Source organism: Marmota monax, unplaced genomic scaffold (genome assembly GCF_021218885.2).
Source record: "Marmota monax isolate L192 unplaced genomic scaffold, Marmota_monax_Labrador192_F-V1.1 WCK01_AAM20220418_F8-fsc00319, whole genome shotgun sequence".
Taxonomy (NCBI): Eukaryota; Metazoa; Chordata; class Mammalia; order Rodentia; family Sciuridae; genus Marmota; species Marmota monax.
The window spans coordinates 144622-167352 of NW_026692103.1; the positions used below are offsets into that span (position 1 = coordinate 144622).

General features: G+C 39.0%; 2 protein-coding genes across 6 annotated transcripts in view; both read left to right on the plus strand.

Moving 5' to 3' along the window:
• Efcab3 (EF-hand calcium binding domain 3) overlaps positions 1–11149 on the plus strand; it is a 58779-nt gene extending 47630 nt beyond the window's left edge. The window contains exons 12-15 of the mRNA XM_046461137.2: positions 335–528; positions 870–1054; positions 7620–7742; positions 10489–11149. Coding sequence (XP_046317093.1) covers positions 335–528; positions 870–1054; positions 7620–7742; positions 10489–10815 — 829 coding nt within the window. The 3' untranslated portion in view covers positions 10816–11149. The remainder of the gene's footprint in view (positions 1–334; positions 529–869; positions 1055–7619; positions 7743–10488) is intronic.
• A 5505-nt stretch (positions 11150–16654) lies between these two features.
• The window catches only part of Tlk2 (tousled like kinase 2), a 167353-nt gene continuing 161276 nt past the window's right edge, over positions 16655–22731 (plus strand). For 4 of the 5 annotated variants that reach the window (XM_058584899.1, XM_058584889.1, XM_058584891.1 and 1 more), the window contains exons 1-4: positions 16655–16804; positions 17010–17101; positions 19023–19381; positions 20515–20564. In XM_058584899.1, the coding sequence (XP_058440882.1) occupies positions 16695–16804; positions 17010–17101; positions 19023–19381; positions 20515–20564 (611 nt within the window). In that variant the 5' untranslated portion in view covers positions 16655–16694. Of the gene's footprint in view, positions 17102–17904; positions 18079–19022; positions 19382–20514; positions 20565–22731 lie in introns of all 5 variants that reach the window. The other variant, XM_058584892.1, reaches the window with a different exon arrangement.

Here is a 22731-nt window from a genome sequence, read left to right on the forward strand (position 1 = left end):
AGTCAGTCTAGGCAATTTGATGAGGCCCTCAGAAACTTACTGAGACCCTGTCTCAAAATTTTAAAATAAAAGGTCAGGGATGTAGCTTAGTGAGAAAGCACTTCTAGGTTCAATCCCCAGAACCAAAAAAAAAAAAAAAAAAGGAAAAGGACCTGTGAAAAGTGTCAGAATATTCTCAAATGTCACAGGACTAGACACTCAAATATTATTGAATGATTATGCAAATTCAATTTAAAATTAATTTACTCAGCATATGAAACTTATAATTAAACTTTTTCTTTTTGTCCTATAACTCTTTTTATCCACTTCTGAACTACTTTTTCTTTTTTTAAAGCTATTTCCGAAGAAAATTCCAGGAGGCCAGTGGAGAAATATTGTGGAATCCCCATTCTAGGGAATATGGAAAAAGGAGATTTATGCCAGATATATGCACACCTCCAAGCTCAAGCACCGCTGCCTTTGCTAATGCTGCTCAGGTTGCAATAATGAAAGAAAAGGATTTATTTAAATTTCTTGAAGAGCTCAAAAGTAAGAGCCATTTGTTCCCTCCCCACTTTTTAAAAGGATTTATTTATATGACTACTCAGAAATAAAACCTAGAGGCCAAGAGCAGGGCCTGAGACTCTTCTGAGTTACTGCTCTCTGTCACACAAATACCATTTGGATGCACAGGTATCCCTCACCTGAGTCTTCAGATTCCTGGGTGAAGCCTAAAGTCTGCAGATGGGTATGGAGTAGGAACAGGAAAGTGAAGGAGGGCCATGACCAATGAGAGAAGAATAGGGAAAAAGCAAAATAGGTACCACGTTTGTCTTTTATGGGAATGACTTATGTTGTTAGTGATACCATTTTTGTTTTTATCTTTTTAGGATGCAATTTCCATTCAGATAGCCCATATTCAAAAATACCCATCTTTCCATTGTTTCCTAATGTGGATGGGGTGGTGATGGGAAAGCCATTCAGAGACACACAAAAATTAGAAATGCTAAGGAGAAAGGAGCCTCTGAATTTCTTTGAGGACTATTTTTTCCATAAAAGAGACTGGAAAACACAGGTGAGATTTAGGTTATGTCACATTAGCTAATTTAAATTTTACATTTTTAAGTACCAATTTAACAGAATAACATGCTTTTTATTTTTAGTCATTATATTTCAAACCAGATTCCATAACCACGTTCCTAAATATAAACCCAGATGTAGATACTTCATTTAATTTCAACAAATTGTTAAGACTTACTGAAAAATGACGATCCTAAATTTGGGGTTGGGATATAGAATTCAAGAATAATAACACTAGAAGGCCTGAAGTCTCTCTCTACTGCTCCCCCACTGTGTCAGGGATTTGAAGCTATATTTTGGACTCCCTTGACCATCTCAAGACTGTAGTTGGCCAGACACCATGGGATGAGAGGACCCAGGTCCACACAAATTAAGCAATGGTGTGAGGAGAGGGACCATTCTGACCTTGACCCAGAATCCCAGCTGTACCTCTGGCCCTGCTTTAAGCTCTATTGTCTCTAACTTATTTTTCCCTGAAAATGTTGTCCTCATTAGTTTTAAGGTCACAGGTAAATATGCTCATGTTTTCAGAGGTATTCTCTCAGGAAGCTCTGGCCTTACCCCAGATTGGTTGCAGTTCTCCCTGCTTGAACAAAAGAATTAAGATTTGTCTAGAAACCAGCCCAGGCTATAGGGGCATATATTGAGTTCCAGAGGTCCATGCCTGGTTCACCTCATTATGAAATCACTAGAAGGCCCTTCAAACATAGGGTTTTTATGTGATTCTGGAGGGATATCACTGTCAAAAATTACCTTGAGGTCAGACTTTTACTTTATCTCCCCAAACAAAGTCACACCCAGGCACATGTCACTGATAAGATGGAAATAAGAGGACACTCATCCCTCTTTAAATTTATGTGCCAAGGGGCTGCGGTTGTAGCTCAATGATAGAGCACTTGCCTAGCATGTGTGAGGCACTGGGTTAGATCCTCAGCACTAAATTAAATAAAGGTATAAAAAAATCCACTATAAAAAATTATGTCCTAACATTGAGTCACCCCTCTCCCATTATTTTTATCATCAGTTTCTCCAACTAGAATAAAAAGTTCATGTAGACAAGAACCTTATTTCTTTTGATAAGTATCTCTAGCACTTAAAACAAAGCCTGGCCTTTTTTTTTTTTTTTTTTTTTTTTTTTTTTGTCTGATTTGGTGCTAAGAATCAAACCCAGAGCCTCAAACATGCTAAGTATATATACTCTACCACTGAGCTACACTCCTAGCCCCTTTGGATGAAAGAAAATTATAACACAAATAGTTTGTTTTTTGAGGGCATCCTATGTGTTAATAATTTTAATAGAGAAAGCACCAATAGCTTGCTATATTGTCACCTGGCTTCTACTTTTGTCCTTTTCAATCTGTTCTCCATACACTAACCAAAATGGCTCTGTTAAATTGAGCTTGAAATCTGCTCCCTCAGAGATTAAAAACAAAATCTTTATGACAATTTAGATCCTACAAAATCTAAATCTAAGCCTTTCAATAACTTCAACCACTAGTAGCTATTTACATTTAAATTAATAAATCCTGTTCCTCTGTCATACTAACCACATTTCAAATGCTCAGTAGCCATATGTGGCAAATGGACACCATATTAGATGGCACAAAAATAGGACATTTACATCACTGTGAAAAGTTCTATTGGACATCACCGACTTAGACCCTCCCTGCAGATCCAACGATCTCTCTTCCCACTGCTCACCTTCCAGCACACTTCACTCTACCTGCAATGTCTCATTACTGTGCCTTACATATCAGACTTGCTTCCATCTCACTCTAGCTTTGTTCTTCCCTCTGCTTGAATGCTGTTACCTAGACATCTGCATAGCTCTCTCCCTCACCTCTTTCAGGTCTTGTCCCAAATGTCATTTCAGAATGCCTTCTCTAGCAATCATATTAAAATGATAATCCCCACATTGCTAATGTGCAAGTGCCACTTTAATTGTTCACTTCAGATGGATAATTTTATGTTATATGAATTTTCATCTCAATAAATTTAACATGTATTTAAATAAAATCACACCTCTAATGGTGCACACCTCTAATCCTAATAACTCAGGAGGCTGAGATTGGAGGATCACAAGTTGAAGGCCAGCCTCAGAAGTTGGTGAGAGAACCTAAGCAATGTAGGGAAACCTTGACCCCCCAAAATAAAATAAAATAAAATAATTAGGCCAGGTGTAGTGGTGCACTCCTGTAATCCCATTGGCTTCGGAGGCTGAGGCTGGAGGACTGTGAGTTCATAGCCAGTCTCATCAACTCAGCAAGACCCTGTCTCTAAAATAAAAAAGGGCTGTGGATGTGGCTCAATGTTAAGTGACCCTGGGTGCAATCCCTGGTACAGAAAAAAAATTTAATCAAAGAAATAAAAAATCTACAACTTCCAATATCTCCATCCCCTTCCCTGATTTTCTCCATAACATTTATTACCAGCTAATATATTACATTCTTCATGTAATAGATCACATATTTTGCATATATATGTATATTACATCTATATCCACTTTATCTAATATTTATGTCCATATATATTATACTTCATCTAATATGCTATAAGATATAAATTTACATTTATAATAATAGAATATATGTATAAATATATAGTATGTTAAATAATGTATATATATATATTATGAGATCTCATGTACTGTGTGGTAGATCTATTCTAATATACTACACATCTAATCTACTATATACTTGTAAATGTTAATTGGAACCAGGAAATGGGATTTTCAAGTTTTAGAATGAAAGTAACGGAGCTATATGAACACTCCCCCACCCATCCAGCTGTTCTTCATGGCCCAACCCACTCACAGATTCCCCATGAGAACATAAAAATACTGGATGATATTAAATTAAATTAAATGACAAACATTACAAAATGTATTTGGCAAGTCACAGCAGTGCACACCTATAATCTCAGCTACTCAGGAGGCTGAGGCAGAAGGATTGTAGGTTAGAGGCCATCCTTGGCAATTTAGCAAGACTCTGTATCTAATAAAAAACAAAAAAGGACTGGGTATGTAGCTCACTGGGGTTCAATTCCCAGTACAATAAATAAAGTATTCCAATCAAGGAAAATTCTCAAGTTTCAGAAAGCAAGAGAGAGCTGGCACAGTGGTGCACACCTGTAATCCCAGTGCCTTGGGAGGCTGAGGTAGAAGGATCTCAAATTCAAGGCCAACCTTAGCAAACTTAGCAAGACCCTGTCTCAAAATAAAAATAAAAAGGACTGGGGATATAGCTCAGTGGTAAGCTCTCCTAGGTTCAATTACCAATAGCAATAAATACATAAGTTTTTAAAAATGAAAAATAAAAACAAAATGCAAGCGAGAACCTAAAGCCAGAATGACAAGCTCATAAAGTGGCCCTGGGAGTGGCCAGGGAGGGGAGGCAGGTAGAGCACATGGCTCCAGGCCCTCATGTCTAGGGGCTAGGGTAGGGGGAACCATCCAGGATGAGGAAATATGTACCCTTAGAGATAAGCTGGCAATTGAGACCTCTACAAAAAAACAAATTTTGGAAGGGCTGCCCTCTCAGTGAAAAGAGAAGTAAAAAATTCTACATAGGCATAAATGTGATTTGCCAAAGCTCTGAATGGAAAAGCAAGTATTTTGTGATAAATTTCAAAGTTGAGATTGTGAAATACATGGATATGCTATCTGAATTTATAATTTCCATATTTGATGAAATCTCTTAAGCTTTAAAATTATCCTAAAAACTGTTTTTAGGGTCTGGGGATGTAGTTCAGCAGTAGAGTGCTTTCCTAGCATGAGGCCTTGAGTTTGATCCCCAGCACTGAAGTAAAATAATATATATATATTAAAAATTTAAAAACCGACTTCAGACTATAGCTACCTTGAGAAGTCTGCCAGACACAAACATATCCAAATCCTAGAAATCACATGGTACACACACACACACACACACACACACACAATTCTTTGGAAGATAGGCAAAAATTACAGTCATACAAGGAAATAATCTACTCTGAAAAAGTCAGCAATAAAATAAATAGGAGTAGCATTACAATAATTCAATATAACAGAGTTAATGTCTAAAACACTATTAAAGTAAATACTACTTTTTGCTGGGTGTGATGGCACCTACCTATAATCCCAGAGACTTGGGAGGCAGAGGCAGAAAGAATTCAAGTTAAAGGCCAGCCTCAGCAACTTAGCAAGGCCCTAACAATTTAGTGAGACTCTCTCTCAAAATAAAAATAAAAGGGACTGGGGATGTGGCTCAGTGGTAAAGAACACTTGGCTTCAATTCCCAGTACCAATAATAATAATAATAAAATATTATTATTATTATTAAATTAAATCTACTGTCTTTAAATAATTAAAGAGAAATTTCAAAAGGAATAGAAAACCTAATTGGGGGTGGGGGCAGTATACAGAATGGGGGAAGAGGGCTCATTTGAAAAGAACCAAATAGAACTACTAGAGATGAAAAATATAGCATTCAGGGGCTGGGATTGTGATAGAGCACTCACCTAGCACATGTGAGGCCCTGGATTTGATCCTCAGCACCACATAAAAATAGATAAATAAAATAAAGATATTGTGTTTAACTACAATTTAAAAATGAATATTTTTTAAATACAGCATTTAATTAAAAAAAATAAACAGTAGATTATTTATAGTAAGAAGACTGTGAACTGGAAGACAGAGCTGAGGAACTTACCTAAACTGCAACACAAAGAAAAACTAAAGGAAAAGATAATAAACATGAAGGGTAACATGAGCAATTCCAACAGAATACAAAAAGAGCTCCAAAAGGAAAAAAAAAATGGAGTGGAGAAGAATCAATATTTGAATAGATAATGGCTGAGAATTACATAAACTGATGATTATCTAAAGTGATGAAAAAAAATGAATTCTTAGATTAAAGAAAGCACTCTGGAGCAAGGTACATAAATGCAAAACCAACTTGAAATACTGCAGTGAAATTAAAGTTCATGGAAAAAAACACTTTAAAAGCAACCATAGGGCCGGGGTTGTGGCTCAGTGGTAGAGTGCTTGCGTAGCATGCATGAGGTACTGGTTTGATCCTCAGCACCACATAAAAATAAACAAATAAAATAAAAGTATTGTGTCCATCTACAACTAAAATATATTAAAAAAAAAAAAAAGCAACCATAGAGGACTGGAGATTTGGCTCTGTGGTAGAACACCTGCCTGGCATGCATGGGGTCCTGACTTCAATTCCTAGCAACACACACACACACACACACACATACACAAAGGCATTTCAAGACAGCAATAACAGAACATTAAACCAAATGCAGGGCATTCCTAAGTGTGACCCCTATATAATTGTACAGATCACATGTCCACGAAGCTGGCCCTTAGAGAAAGGAAAAGTGAAGGGATAAGATCCCAGGAAGGACCAGGCATAATGGTTCATGCCTGTAATTCCACAGCTGAGGCAGAAGGATCTCAAGTTCAAGACCAGCCTCAACAATTTAGCCATGCCCTAAACAACTTAGCAAGACCCTGTCTCAAAATAAGAAAGAAAAAGGGCTGGGGATGTGGCTCAGTAGTTCAGCGCCTCTGGGTTCAATCCCAGATACCAAAAACAAACAAACAAAAAAACCCAGGAAGGAACAAATAGAGAATACAGGATTGAGTTTGCCCTAGGAAATCAGGAAAAACTTTCTCATATAAAAGGAAAAGAGGAAAAAATGGTTAAAGGATGGAGAAATCATAGGGTAGGCAGAAGAGTTAAGAGAATTCATGTTAGATAGCTTTAAAGAGACAAGATCAGCCAGGCATGTTGGCATACAATTAATTCTGGCTACTCAGGAGGCTGAGGATCACAAGTTTGAGGACAGCCTGAGCAATTTAGTAAGACTCTACCACCAAATTAAAAATAAAAATGGCTGGGGATGTAGCTCAATGGTAGAGCAGTTGCCTAGCACATGCAAAGCCCTGGGTTTAATCTCCAATACCATAAACAAACAGAAAAAGAGCCAAAATCATCAGTTGAGAAAGTTTGAAGATCTGGCTTCCAGCAGCCACTATGGTAAGAGTGAATGAAGAAAGAGAATGTCAAGCAGTACTAAAGGCCTGGACAGGACTACATGATAAGACATTTTCAAAAAGAGCAAGCAGTATATGTAATTTCCACTAGCAATTGTTCAATAGCACAGTACAGGGGAAATAGCCATGGGTTGCCTGTCAGAAGTCTGGAAGTAATACAGGTGGTACTCTGTGGAGGGTACCTTCATTTTTGGTGCTTGTAATAGCTTGGGACATTTGGGTCAGGATGGAGTTGGCTCCTCTTTATTCTCCATATCTAGTCCATAAGCCATCTGATCTGTATTTCTCTTATGAATAGGTTTTGTCATTATTAAAGAACCTTTACTAAATATCCAATTTACATGTGGCACTATTCTAGGGGCTCCAACACAACTGACAAATAGTTTAACAATAACCTTATAAATCATATGCAAATTCTCTCATACTGAAATATATTTTTGTTTATTATATCTTTTTGTATGTATAATTCAAACTAAAATGTATTACTAATCTTCTTTTTTAAATGTACATAAAGGCAGCAAACATAAAGCCTGTGAACATTTCTTCAAACTATTCAGATGACATCCTTGCCATCAATCAAATACTCAAGAAAAAGCACAGATGGACAGTGGCTGATGCAGCTGCTATTAAACAGCACGTGAGTGTTCATAGTTGACCGCCTTCCCAGCCACATTAACAAAAATATTTTCCATTTCAATACTCTCCCATAAACCCAAGAGCATTTTTATCTGCTCTCTGTCTTTAAAATGAAAGATAGAAAGATGATCATGGTGATATACATATGTAATCCCAGCAACTTGAGAGGCTGAGACAGGAGGAGCATGGGTTCAAGGACAGTCTGGGCAACTTTGCAAGACTCTGTCTCAAAATAAAAAATAAAAAGGACAAGGGATGTAGCTCAATGGTAGAGCACCCTTGGGTTCAATTCCTAGTACAAAAAAAAATTAAAATGAAACACGATGGTTTCTCATTTGTATCCACTGTAATGATAATATTTTTTGCTCTATAATCAAACAGATTCAAATGTTAAATGTTAGGATTCATCCTGGTAATCACCTAAGTAGGTATACCTAGCATCAGTTCTATAACATTCATTTGTTTCATGATAGAAATAGCAAACAAATTAAGGTAATAAATCCACTGTCACCATGAGTGATGTACTCAGAATTGAGATGAATGAAAGCATCATCATTATAGCAACTAACAATGTTAACAATAGCTTAAAGGTACTTTGCAAGTGCTAGACACAGCACTACACAAACATTCTACAAGTGCTCTGCAGGTACTGATTTATTTAATTATCACAACAACCCTTTGAGACAAGTACTGTTATTATTCCTTGTCATGTGCATAAAAAGGTTAAGGCACTAAATTAGTAAAGAACAGATTAAGGATTATAAACATGGGGAGAGTGGCTCCAGAATAAACACTTTTAGCAACTCTATGCTTCCTGTCTAGTTTTGTGACCTAACTTTTAGCAATTTATGTACCCCACAGAAAAAGAGCAGGATATAATTACTTTTTGCCACTTCTTTTCTGCATTTTTTTTTTGTGTGTGTGCGTGTGTTTGGGCCATACTAGGAATTGAACCCAGAAGCTCTCTACCAAAGAGCTACATCCCCACTTCTTTTTATTTTTTTGAGACAGAGACTCACTAAGTTGCCAAGGTTGACCTTGAATTTGTGATCCTATTGCCTCAGCCTCCTGTCCCTCTGCACTTGATACTAACAATCAAGCTCTCCTCGGCTTGGGTTGGGATAAATGAATTATGTGTGTTCTGTAGTACACGCCACAGAAACAGAGGAGCGAGCTCCCAACAGTCTCATCGTGGTCACACGCACACTAAAGTAAAAGGAAGCTGCATATAGCTAGAGGCCTCCATCCCTGGGGCACCAACTGCCCCAAGGGCTAAGAAGCTTGAGATCAAATAGTTTGGCATCCTTGTAATCCAGTCACAGAAGAACACTGGCATCTCTGTATCAGGTAAAGGAATAGCTAGAGTGACATTCTTTGAGCTATTTCAATCTACCTTCCTTGTTTCAGCCATCACCCATATAATGATACTTAAATTTGTCCCAAGCCTAGACTTTTTTCCTATACTTTGTCTCAATGATCTACCTGAAAAAAGTTCCACCTCTATGCTGTCTCATAGCACATAAAATTCAACATGCTCTAACCACTTCTCATCTTCTGCAGCAAACTGGCTCTACCTAGGGATTCTGCATCTCAGTTGTTGATACAGAATCCACTCAATCACTGAAGCTTTAAGGCCAGGAACTATCCTTAATTTTTGCATTTTTCCTCATTCCACACATCTACCAGTCCCCAAACCCATCCTCTCATTCTGGGGAATTTTTGAAATCTATCTTCATCCCATCCCTATTACCTCTGCCTTAGTTGAGGCCCTCCACAGGTCTCACCTGTATAACAGCCTCCAGCCCACTATCCTTAGCCATGTAGCTGCTCCCCTCCAACCAATCTCAACACAGCTACCAATGATCTAACATGAAGATCCAACCAGGTCACTATCCTGCTAAAATGCGAAGGCTTCCCTCTCAGCCACAGCAGGCTTTTTCAATTTTCTACTAAACACACTGAAGGATTTATTTCATTACAACATGATTTTCATAAGGAAATGACTCTCCCCACCCATACTGAATCACTGATTTATAAGATTAAGTTTTAAGAGTCTGCTGATTCTCCATTGTTACTCCATTCCTCCCACTTTTTTTTCAATATTGGGGATTGAACCCAGAGGCATTCTACTACTGAACAACATCCCCAGCCTTTTTATTTTTCACCTGAGGCAACGTCTTGCTAAGTTGCCAAGGCTGGCCTCCAACTTGTACTCCTCTTGCCTCAGCCTCTGGAGTCACTGGGATCACAGGCGTGTGTCACTATGACCAGCTTTCCCTCCCACTTTCAATGTGACACTCCAGCAATACCAAAGTGCCTGAATCCTCTGATCAATTCCAGAATGCTGACTGTATTTCAGCCTTTGTTTATTCTGTCTCCTCCCTAGAACACCTTCCCATCACCACTCACTCCCTCAATATTACCAAATACTTAAGGACTTAGCTTAACTCTTTTCCCTGGTTCTCCTGTTTTAGGAGATATAATTGGTACTCAATTCAACCTATCTCCATCCCATACTTCTCCTTATTTTAGTCCATTATATTTTTATAAAATTTCTTATTATCTCATTATTCCTAAGCAACACATTTTGATTGTCCAGCAACTCTTAGCTCAAATGTCCTTAAGAGGCACTACCTAATGTACAGACTCAATGATTCTCAAATACATAACTCTTGGGCTACTATGATTGTAGTCCACATGTCAAAGATATTTGGCAGTAACTACAGTAAACTATGTTCTCATTGCAGGTAAAGAGAGCTACAGAAAACTATAATTTAGGAGTTGCCCTTGCACATCGGAAAGAAATGTTAAATCTCTGGCAGAAGGTACGAGGGGATCTGATTGGAATAGACACTAACAATGAGTCCTTTTATGACACCTTTTCTACTTATACATGGTCCTGGAATGTTTGCCAAGAATTACTTTCTCCTAAGGACTTACGGTTATATGATGCCTACACCAATAAAAATTTCCCACTTAACTCCGGATTCTCTTCCGCATCGGATGTCAGTGAATGTGACAGAGAGACAGGAAGAAAAAGAAAACGGAAAGGTTTTAGAGTGTTTCAACAATGAAATTTCTACATTTCCTAAACAACTCATCAAAAACTACTTTTTCAGTTATCAAAATTATGATTTCTTGCTTTTGTCTAGTACATTCTTAGCAGCTGGAAATTTTGCCATCTTTTGGATTCTGACCAGTAAAAATCTGTAAGTCATAAAATGGTTTCCTTTCCTAAATCTTTGATAAGTAGATGCCACAGTTAGTTCCAGCTACACTCTGCTGCCCCCACCTGGCATAAAACTGCCAGGGCCTCAGCAGGAAAGTTCAAAAAACAGGTAAGCATCTGAGTGACTAATTATAAAAGGGAACTAGTTTTTTTTTAATTGCTTTTATTTTTAAAATACATGACAGGAGAATGCATCACAATTCTTATTAGGCATATAGAGCACATTTTTAATATCTTTGTATATAAAGTATGTTCACACCAATTCGTGTCTTCATACATGTACTTTGGATAATGATGTCCATCACATTCCTCCATCATTGCTAACCCCCTGACCCTCCTTTCCCCTCCCACCCCTCTGCCCTATCTAGAGTTCATCAATTCCTCCCATTGCTCCCTCTCCCTACCCAACTATGAGTCAGTCGCCTTATGTTTCAGAGAAAACATTCGCCATTTGTTTTTTTTTAAAATATACTTTTAGTTGTAGATGGCACAGTACCTTTATTTTATTTACTTATAATTATGTGGTGCTGAGGATAGAACCAGTGCCTCACACATGCTAGGCAAGTGTTTTACCACTAAACTACAACCCCAGGCCAGGGACTAGGTTTTCAAATGTACATGGAAGTGGTTAGAGGCAGTGCATGACAATAACCCTTCCATTTCAGGGAATAATGTCACCACCACCACCCCCAGAGGAATGGTGATTAAATTTGGATGTTCCTAAGTGTCCTTAGCCACACACCTGTCTCTTGGCTTGCTCCTACCCATAGTTGATCTCATCTATTACCTTTGCTACTAAAGAACACATATCTAATGAAAAAAACAAATATATAACTATAATACAAGTTATTGGGAAGACTGTAATTTTTATTGTGGTAAAATGTACATTACATAAGGGCTGGAGTTGTGCTCAGTAGTAGAGCACTTGCCTAGCATGAGAGAGGCACTGGGTTTGAACCTCAGCACCACATTAATAAATAAAATAAAGGTATTGTGTCCATGTATAACTAAAAATATTTTTTAAATGTACATTACATAAAATATCCTATTTTAAATAATATTTAAATGTTTATCATCATATCTGTTACATTTTTATTCTTCCTAGTTCCACTCATTTCCCCCTCTTTTGGTAACAGGGATTGAACCAAGGGGCACTCAACTATTGAGCCACATCCCCAATCTGTTTTTTGCTTTTGAGACAGTGTCTTGCTAAGTTGCTGATGCTGCCTTTGAACTTGCAATCCCTCTGCCTCAGCCTCCTAAGCTACTGGAGGTATGTGCCACCATGCTCAGCTCCACTCTTATAGTTCTTAGAACCCCTATGGTTCTTGAGAACTGATCATAGACAATTTTGGGATTGTACCAACATTAATCAACTTTTTTTTTAGGGGGGTAGCTGGGATTGAACTCAAGGGCACTTCACCACTGAGCCATATCCCCAACCCCTTTTATTTTTTACAACATGGTTTCACTAAGTTGTATAGGGCCTTGCTAAGTTGCTGAGGTGGTCTCAGACTTTCAATCCTCCTGCCTTAGTCTCCCAAATCCAAATTACAGGTGTGAGTCACCATACCCAGTTTATACTAGACTTTTAATATATAGTCAAGATATCAAAAGTGTTGTTTCCATAGCTAATTCTGATCTAAAAATGTAAGGGAAGAGATCCTCTATTTGTAAGAATTATCCAAGAGAATGATTTGCAGGTGTGTGGCTAATCCACCCCAAATCATCATATGGTACAAATGTTCCCCCACCATGCCACCCAGTGTTGGGGACCTAACCCAGGGCCTCAGGCATGTTAGTCAAGTTCTCTACCACTGAGCTACCTCCTCAGCCCCATACAATCAATTTAATAAAAGGCAGAGATTATCTAATGAAGAAACAAATATATAACTATAATACAAGTTATTGGGAAGACTGTAATTTATTAAATATTAATAATTAATAAATTTTTATTTTTATTAATTATTATTTATCTTTATACATTCTCAGTTTGGAGTTAATAAATGGAAACGGAGCTAAAGCTAATCCTCTGAATATTACAGTTGCTTTAAATTTGTTTAGATCATGATCAGTCATGAATCATTTGCAAGGTAATTCCTATTTGTGGGTTTATTTATTTTTTTTAATTTTAAGTTGTTGATGAAACTTTATTTATATGCAGTGCTGAGAATTGAACCCAGTGCCTTACACATGTTAGGTAAGCACTCTACCACTGAGCTACATTTCTAGCCCCTATAGGTTTCTTGAACAGTAGCCAGGTTTATATTTACTGAAAAAGATGCAAGACCAAAAAACTAAACATTAGTCTAGAACAAATGTGGGGTTTTTTGTTTTTGTTTTGTTTTGTTTTTGGTACTGGGGATTGAACCCAAGTTTGCTGTAACACTGAGCTATACCCCCAGCCATTTTAGTTTCTGTGTGTGTGTGTGTGTGTGTGTGTTAGTTACTAGGGATTGAACCCAGGGCTTCACACATACTAGTCAAGAGCTCTATCACTAAGCTACATCCCCAACCCTTTTTATTTTATTTTGAAACTAAATTGCCCAGCTGTCCCCAAATTTACAATCATCCTGCCTTAACCTTGTGAGTTACTGCGATTACAAGCATGAGCCACCATTCCCAGGTAGAACTAATGCTTTTTACATCATTATTCTAGAAAAATATGATCCAGAAAAAGGGAAAGACATGTTTAATACTGATAAGGACAGTGGATTATAACGTAAAATTATAAAATTCCAGGAAAAAGTAGTGAAGGTAGTGAAGACCTCCCAAAACAATTATAAAAATAGCATTAAAATAATTGTGCTCCCCCAAATATTAAAAAATCTAAATATATTTGCAAGCCAGGCATAGCAGCACATAACTGTAGTCCCAGCTAGTCAGGAGGCTGAGGCAGGAGGATTGCTTGAGCCCACAAGTTCAAAGCTAATAATCCCAGAAGCTCAGAAGGCTGAGACAGGAGGATCACGGGTTCAAAACCAGCCTCAGCAACTTAGCAAGGCCCTAAGCAAATCAGTGAGACCCTGTCTCTAAATAAAATATAAAAAGGGGCTGGGCATGGTGTTCAGTGGTTAGTGCTCCTGGGTCCAATCCCTGGTACCAAAACAACAACAACAAAAAACAAACAAACAAAACAAGTTCAAGGCTAGCCTTGGCAACATAGCAAAACCACATCTCAAAAAATACTAAAGAAGCTGAGCATAGTGGTGCATGCCTATAATACCAGCAACTTGGGAGTCTAAGGCAGGAGCTTAAGCCTAGGCAGCTTAGTAAGACCTTGTCTCAAAATAAGAAGACATAAAGACTGGGGATGCATCTCAGTGGTACAGTGCCCAGGAGTTTAGTTCTCAGTACCACAAAAAATAGATAAAGTTGTTAAACCAGGTTTTACAATTACCTAGGGCAACTAGAAGAATGATCTGGCTCTGTGAAACCTTAAACAGAGCAAATTAGGACATCAGGATCCTTCCCCAGTCATTCTTCCCCAGAGCTCATGCTTAAACAGCCCAAAATTCTGACACGAACTGAAAGAAAAGCGTGAAATAATTAATTATCCTTGTCCTGGGTTAACACATAAGGAACAAGAGTTATTAACCTTCTTCACAAGCTTTGAACCCATAACATTTGCTGAGCTAGAAGAGTTCTCATTACTCACCACCAGAGGGACCCTTAGCTCCTCTGAAATAGTGTTTCAATCCAGTCACACAGAACTCCCAGCGTGTATTCCAAACTTCTTCTGAACAATTATTTCAGATTCTTCAAAAGATTCTGTTGTACAAGCCAACCAAAGATAATTCTATAAAATTGAGTTTAGGATATTTTAAAACATCTTACAAAAAAGACCCAAACTGTTGAATATTTTAAATGACCAATTTTGGAACTAATAGAATACTGCCAACAAATACAGAAAAGAATCTCTCTGCAAGAAAATATGTGGTGGATCTATCTCCAAATGCATCTACCCATAGAGCCACGACTCCGCCAACATGATTGTGTCCCTCTCACAGCTAACTTAAACCGTGCAAGTGGTCTAATTCTAAACCATCAGATTGACCTTGGTCAGATCCCCAACTTGCTGGACTAGATTTTAGGCTCCTAATGAGTTTATGTAAAACAGAAAAAAAAATGAAATGGTAAATTTAGACACTTTTTTTGGAAATAAATGGCCTTACATTTGTCTGCTAAATTAAAATAGTCTTTTAAAGTAAAAAAAAAAAAAAAGGAGAAAATATGGAAGCCAGGCATGATGGAGTGTGCTTGTAATCCCAGTGACTCAGGAGGCTGAGACAGGAGGATCACAAGTTCAAAGCCAAGACTTAGTGAGGTTCTGAGCAATTTAAGGAGACCCTATCTCAAAATTAAATTTTTTAAAAAATGGGGGTGGGAGGTGGCTGTGAATGTAGCCCAGTGGTAAACGCCCCTGGAGTCAATCCCTTGTACCAAAAAGAAAACAAGAAAAGATATGCAGTGGAACTGTGGAATGGAAACTCTAACAGCTTTTGATGAGGGTAGAAAAATAGCCCTTAGATGAAAGAAGATGATGTCAAAAATAAATTTAATTCAGCCACCTTATCTGCAAACAGCTGGCCTTGAGAAAAGAAAGAAATTCTTGTATTTGTATTTTGGAATGGAGCTTCTGTTCAAAACGCTTCAGAAGTCCATGAAAATAACAAAAGTACTTTGTCTTCAAACAAAGTATATGTTCTTGAGTATCTTATCTTCTCTTTTTTAATCAATCCATGTCTTTTTCTTCATGGATAGAGAGCGCTTTGGGTTTGTTTCCGCTTCTTTAATGGGAAAAGTACTCTCTCGTTGCTCTCCTTAGTTTTACCTATACAAAGAATCTGCAATAGAATACCAATGTACCATGTCTAGCACTGCACTAATTAAATAACCCTTTCCTAGGTAGTAGTCATCACACTTCTCTTGAAAGTCTTCTCAACCAGATAGATAGATAGGGAAATTCTGTACCCGGGATTGAACCCAGGGCCTTGCCTGCTGATCTACATCCCCAGTCCTTCAGAAACAGGATCTCATTCAATTGCCCTGGCTGGCCTCCTCCCATCTCAGACTCCAGAGAAAATGGGATTACAGGCGTGCTATCGCCATGCCGGGCCTTATTTTATATTGACAGCCTATTTCTAGACTCTTGTGAATCAACTCGTAGTAGTTCTGGAAATAGAAATGTAAGCTGAAAATGTATTAATACTACAGACTATTGGTATGTGTGTATTACGGTCCCCACGCCCACCCCTGGAGGGGACTGAACCCAAGCCCTAGATCTTGGGTGTATTAAACCAGGCTACAGATTGTTTTTTTAAAAAAAGGTGCTGATGGCGGAAGTGGCGCTCGCTTGTCATTCCAGTTATTCCGCGGCTTGCTACCTTCCTCAGTTCTCCGGCTATCAGCTCCACAGTGAGGCCACGTACCCTCACTAGAGTGATTCAAGATTTTTCCACACAACTGGGGAACCTGTTAGGAGCCCAGCACTGAACTGGGGCTCAAGAGGGATGTCTCCCACTTTCTTCACACCCTGCCCGCCCACCAACAACTCGTCGGGAAGAAACGACTAGGCTAGCACCCTTTCCGCCAGCTCCCTTCGCCTACTCGTTGGCCGCCCCGCCTCCCTCTTTTCCCGCCCAGGTCCCAGGCGTCCAGGAAGAGGCGTGGCCCACAGGGGTTCTCGCGTTACGGAAAGAAGGCATTTCCGGCTCCGGTACCATGGCTGACTCGTGTCCTGAAGGTGTGTCGGCCGCCTTGGGCGGGAAGAGGCAACAGTTCGGCAGCCGGTTCTTGAGCGACCCAGCGCGCGTCTTCCACCACAATGCCTGGTAACTGCCCTGCCCCTCGTCCGGCCTGCGGCTCGCCCCCGTCCCGCTGCTCCGAGCGCTTGGAGAAGCCCCTGACCACAGGCCACTAGTAGAACTGCCCTGGCCATGGCGCGCTCCTCCCGGCAAGACTTGCTTCCCGGCCGGCGACTGACCCTGCCCGCAGCTGAGATGAGAGGCCCCTAAGCTGCCTGTTTGGTTTTCCCAGGGACGATGTGGAGTGGTCGGAAGAGCAAGCCGCGGCGGCAGAGAGGAAAGTGCAGGAGAACAGCTCTCAGCGGGTGTGCCCAGAGAAACAAGGTGCGCCCGGGCGGGCGTCGGTGGTTGGTATGTCAGCCAGCGTGCTAGAGAACGTGCCTTGCAGAGAGGCCAACGAACCGCAGCTGCCAAGGTCCTTGGTTACTTGCCTGATGAAGAACTCGGGAGTAGAACGGGAGGGGGAGGGAGGAACAAGAAGGGAAAAGGCGGTTGTTTTTTTTTTTAACCTAGCCTTGCTGGGGGCATAGAGCATGTTTTAACTTTAGGGTTTCCTGTGGGGTTTTTTTTTTTTTTTTTTATACTTGGGGGAGGACAACTTATTCTAGCAATTGAGTTTTTAACCTTGTTGACTAGTACTATATTGATGTGGTTAGTCTTTGGAAACTGTATGGTACGTTATCTTAGTGAATGTATTTTCTTCATGATTTACATGGTACTTGAGAGTTGCCATTGAAGATAGATTTAAGTGAACAGATTTTAAATATTGTTGGGAAGGAGTAACAGCTAGTATTTATGTGTCTTTTCCTTATGGGATGGGTTTGAGGACTTAGAACTTCTCAAGGAAAGATGCATGAAGCAGAATACAGAAGTCTGGCCAAGGGAAAACAGGTCCCTCCTTGGAGAGTAGGCAAAATTAACCTAGAGACTAGTTGGTCCTATGTCCTAAGAGACAATTGATGGTCCAACTAGAAATTTGAGAGTAATGCCCACTAAAAGAGTTCTATACAATAATAAAAATATTCCAATTACAGATTATTCACCCAGCATAGTTTGACAGGCTAGGTAAAGCAAGGTAGAGTTAAAGGGATTTTGAAAATCATGTAGTACACTTCATCTTTATACAGTTACAGAAAGTTTAGCTGAGTGCAGCAGTGTGCGCCTGTTATCCCACTGCTTAGGAGGATCACTTGAGCCCAGGAGTTCAAGGCCAACCTGGGAAACATAGGAAGATCCTGTCTCAAAAAGAAGGGGGCGGGAAAGAAGCTTGGACTACAGGACATTAAGTGTTTTGCCCAAAGGTAAGCTGTCAGTAATATAAGTGAAGGGACTAAAATCCAATTCCTTACTTTAAAAAAAAAAAAAAACTCCCTACACAAGTTGGGACCTTGTATTGGCAAAGAAGTAAACAAATCTGAGACTGCCTTAATCACTTTAAATGTTTCTAACTTTTTCTTTTTTGTCTTGCAACCTATACTGGCCTCAAACTTGCAATCCTTCTTCCTTAGCCTCCTGAGTAGCTGGGATTACAGGCATGAGCCACCATGCCCAGCTTCAGTCCACATTTCTTCCTTTAGTCTCTTTGGTTCCTTAAAACCCTTCTCACCTACAGACATTTTTATGTTGTCTATTTTGAGCCTTGTTTCATTTTTAGTTACTAGTAATATTGAATTCCTATCTGGACTTCATACTCTGAAGAACCAGAGAGAGAGAGACATATTTAACAAAGATCTCTGATTACATAGGTAACCATTAAGTTTACTTGAACAACCCAAGATCCTGGGACATTTAGTTTGTAAAATAAAATATTTAGAGGGGAAAGTAGCTGCCCACAAATACTAAAAAGTTGTTTATTTTGGCCCCAAGAAACAATAGGATCTTTTTACTAAAAGTGATTGGACAGATATTTGCTTGTGTGTGTGTGTGATGCTAGGGATTTGCTTAATTTTAGAATTTTCAAATACTCAGTAGCCATCCAGAGACATGAAAGGAAAATGATAGGTAGGAAGTTCCCTGTGTGATGGTTCCAACAGAAATTAAACTCCCTGGGAATGACAAATCAGGGGGATTTGGGTGTAATAATAACAGAACTAAATTACCTCAAGTGCCTTCAGCTCTGTGACTATGGCTCTACATGTGGTTACTTTTAGTGTAAAATGATATTTAGTGAAGCAGGATAATTGACATTAGATAATGTAAAATATTTGAGACCTGACTCATAAAATTCTTTCTTGACTCTTTACAGTTGATTATGAAGTCAATGCCCATAAATACTGGAATGACTTCTACAAAATTCATGAAAATAGATTTTTCAAGGATAGACACTGGCTTTTTACTGAATTCCCCGAACTGGCACCTAGCCAAAATCAAAATCACTTAAAGGATTTAATGTTGGAGAACAAAAGGAATGAAATCTCTGCATGTAGAAGCAGTGAAGATGGACATGGCTTAACAGTGGGAGAACAACACAAGTGTTCTTCTAGCACCCTTGAACATACAGCACAGATGTTTTCTGTGGAGGAGACTGTAACACAGAAACTCAGTCACCTGGAAATTTGTGCTGATGAGTTTCCTGGATCCTCAGCCACTTACCGAATACTTGAGGTAACTTCCTTTAGGTTCCTTTTAGTGGACTTAGTGAAGCTGTCACATTGTGTACACAAAATAAAATAGAAAGCCTTACCACAAAAATGACTCTTATCTGATGAAGTTGACTAAACTTGACCCTTATATTGGCCTGGAATTGCCTGTATTTTTTGAACTGGAAAGATGTTTAGATGGGTATTATAATAGAATTTCACAACAAAGGAAATATACAGTCCACTGAAAGCTAATTCTGGAGCTGGTTGGCCTTGCAATTGAGTCCTGTGGTGTGACTGTGTGTGTGTGTGTGTGTGTGTATGTGTATGTTGCTAGGGACTGAACCCAAGGCCTGTACAAGTTAGGCAAGTGCTTTACCACTGAGCTACACCCCTACCCCCTCTCTGGAGAGATTTTGGACAAATGCCTGCGCTTCCCAGAGTATTGGGATTTGTTGCTTCTTGGCCTCCTCATTGTTAGGAAGATTGAGATAATGTACGTAAACATACCAGAATAGTGTCTGACATGTAGTAAGCCATCAGTATCAGTATATGCTTGCTGTTTTTATTACCACAGGCAGTGCTGTATTTAGGACAAAGTTAATAAGGTATCCTTTTTTGTAGTTTTCAATTCAGTCTGTTTTTCCAGTAATAGTACAGTGGAACTCAGTAGGAAAATATTTTTATCGATGGGACATTTGCTAGGACTTAAAAAGTAAAGATAGCAAGATGTGATGGTACAAGGCTGTAATCCCAGCTACTAGGGAGCCTAAGGTAGGAGAATCAGAAGTTAAAGGCCATCTAGGGCAACTTAAAAATAATTTAAAAAAAAAAAAGTATCAGGGGATATATCTCACTGGTAGAACACTTGCCTAACATTCATGAAACCCCAAGTTCTATTCCTAATACTGTTAAAAAATAAATAAGGTAGCCCATGCCCATATTCTGAACCAGCTCCCTTCTAATGAAAGCCCATGCTCCTGCCTTTTATGGCTACCTCTTTAAGAACATCAAGATTAAATAATGTAAGCTCTAGTCACTATACCTTCCCTTGTACAATTAGCAAAGTTATTTATTGATTATTTAGCTTTAGAGAGTTAATGGTTTTGTGAATATTATTAATAGTTTCTATGACTAATAGCTCATTTCTATCTCTAGGTTGGTTGTGGTGTGGGAAATACAGTCTTTCCAATTTTACAAACTAACAAGTAAGTGTATTGTCAAGTGTAACTATATGGCAGCAAAGAGGACAAAGGTTGGGGGTCCCTTGTTCTTTTAGAACTCTTATTGTATTAAACTGTCAGCAGTGGTTATCCAGAAACATGGATTACAAGGAATTTAGGTTTCAACATTCTCCATTTGTGAGTCGTTTTAATTTAATTTGCTGTGTAAGCTACCTTTGTCATGGGGGAAACTAGATTTAAAAACCTGTTATAGTGTTAATATATAGTGCTTTCTAAGATGCTTAGAACATGTTCATTAATCTATTTCTCTGCCTTCCTGACCTCTGTAACAATCACTAGATTATCATTAATCCCTGAGTAGAGTTGAGAAAGCTGACCTATCTCCATTTCTGATATAAACTCAAATATTGCTGTACTCAGAACAATTCTCACACAAGATGTGTGTGCTGTTTTCCACATACTGACCAAATCTCCAACTCCAGCTGTGTTCTTGCAATTCAATTCTGATACTGTCTACCTGGAGTTAGCGTCGGATTCCAAAAGACTGCACTCCCACTTCAAATGCCAGTTGCAAATATAGGCCTTCACATTTTTTCCTGTGGGTTATAAATCTGGGATCCCACAATACCCTCCTTGGGTTTGGGTAATTTCTTAAGAGTAGATCACAGAACTCAGGGAAATACTTTATTTACATTTACCTGTTCACTATAAAAGATATTATAAAGGGTACAGATATACAGCCAAATGAAGAGATATATAGGGTGAGACCTGAAAATCCTGAGTTTCAGAACAGCCCCAATGGAATTATGGGATGTATCTCTTCCTCCCATACACCCCCAGCCTGTGGATGTGTTCACCAACCCAGTAGCTCGGCAAAAATCATCCCCACCTACCCTCCATCAGGAATCTTTATAGAGCTTAATATCCTTCCCCTATTCCCTTCCTGGCAGGTTGGTAGGGAGCTGGAAGTTAGAACCCTCTAAATCACTTGATTGAGACAGTAGATAAGTAGGTTTGGGTTTTTGTTGGTTGGTTGGTTTGGGGTTTTTTGTGGGAGTTTTTTGTTTTTTTGTTTTGGTATGGTTTTTTGGTGCTAGGAATTTAACCCAGGGGTGCTTCACCTGTGTGTGTGTGTGTGTGTGTGTGTGTTTATTCGTTTGTTTATTTATTTATTTATTTTTGGTGCTGGGAATTGAATCCAGGGCCTTGTGCATGTGGGGCAAGCACTCTTATCCACTGAGCTATATCCCCAGCCATTTTTTTTATTTTGAGACAGGGTCTTATTAAGTTGCTTAGGGTCTTGCTAAATTTCTTGAGGCTGGCCGTCCACAAATCAACTTCTTGCCTTAGCCTCCCAAGTTGCTGGGATTGCAGGTCTTCACCACTGTGATTGACTAATCACTTGATCTTTTTTGGCTACCTAGGGGCTCTACTCTAACTTTAGCATAAATTCAGTGTGATCCCAAAGAGACTTATTACAAATAACATGAAACACTCCTACCACTCACAAAATTTCTATAGTTTTAGAAACTCAGAATCAAACTACATCTCTTACACAGCTATTCTCAAGCCACAGGTGGAAATGACATTCTAATTCCATATTTTCCTGTAAACCCATTGTTTCTCAAAGGTTCTATTTAATAATTTGCCAATTTAGCACATAATACTTACTAACAGGATTTAGTGACACATTAACCTCATTAAAAACATGTATCTTGGGCTGGGGATGTGGCTCAAGCTGTAGCGCGCTCGCCTGGCATGCGTGCGGCCCGGGTTTGATCCTCAGCACCACATACAAACAAAGATGTTGTGTTTGCCAAAAACTAAAAATAAATAAATAAATAAAAATTCTCTCTCTAAAAAAAACATGTATCTTGGAGTTGAGGTTGTGGCTCAGTGGTAGCACGCTTCCCTAGCATGCGTGAGGCACTGGGTTCAATCCTCAGCACCACGTAAAAAATAAATAAGTGAAATAAAGGTATTGTGTCCAACTACAGCTGAACAATAAATATTTAATAATAATAACAACAACAATAATTATGGCCTTGTTGGGTGCAGTCATGCATGCCTGTAATCCCAGCAGCTCAGGAGGCTGAGGTAGGAGGATAAATTTAAAGTCAGCTTCAACTTTGCGAGACCCTAACTCTAAATAAAATATTTTTTAAAAGGGCTCAATAGTTAAGTGCCCTGG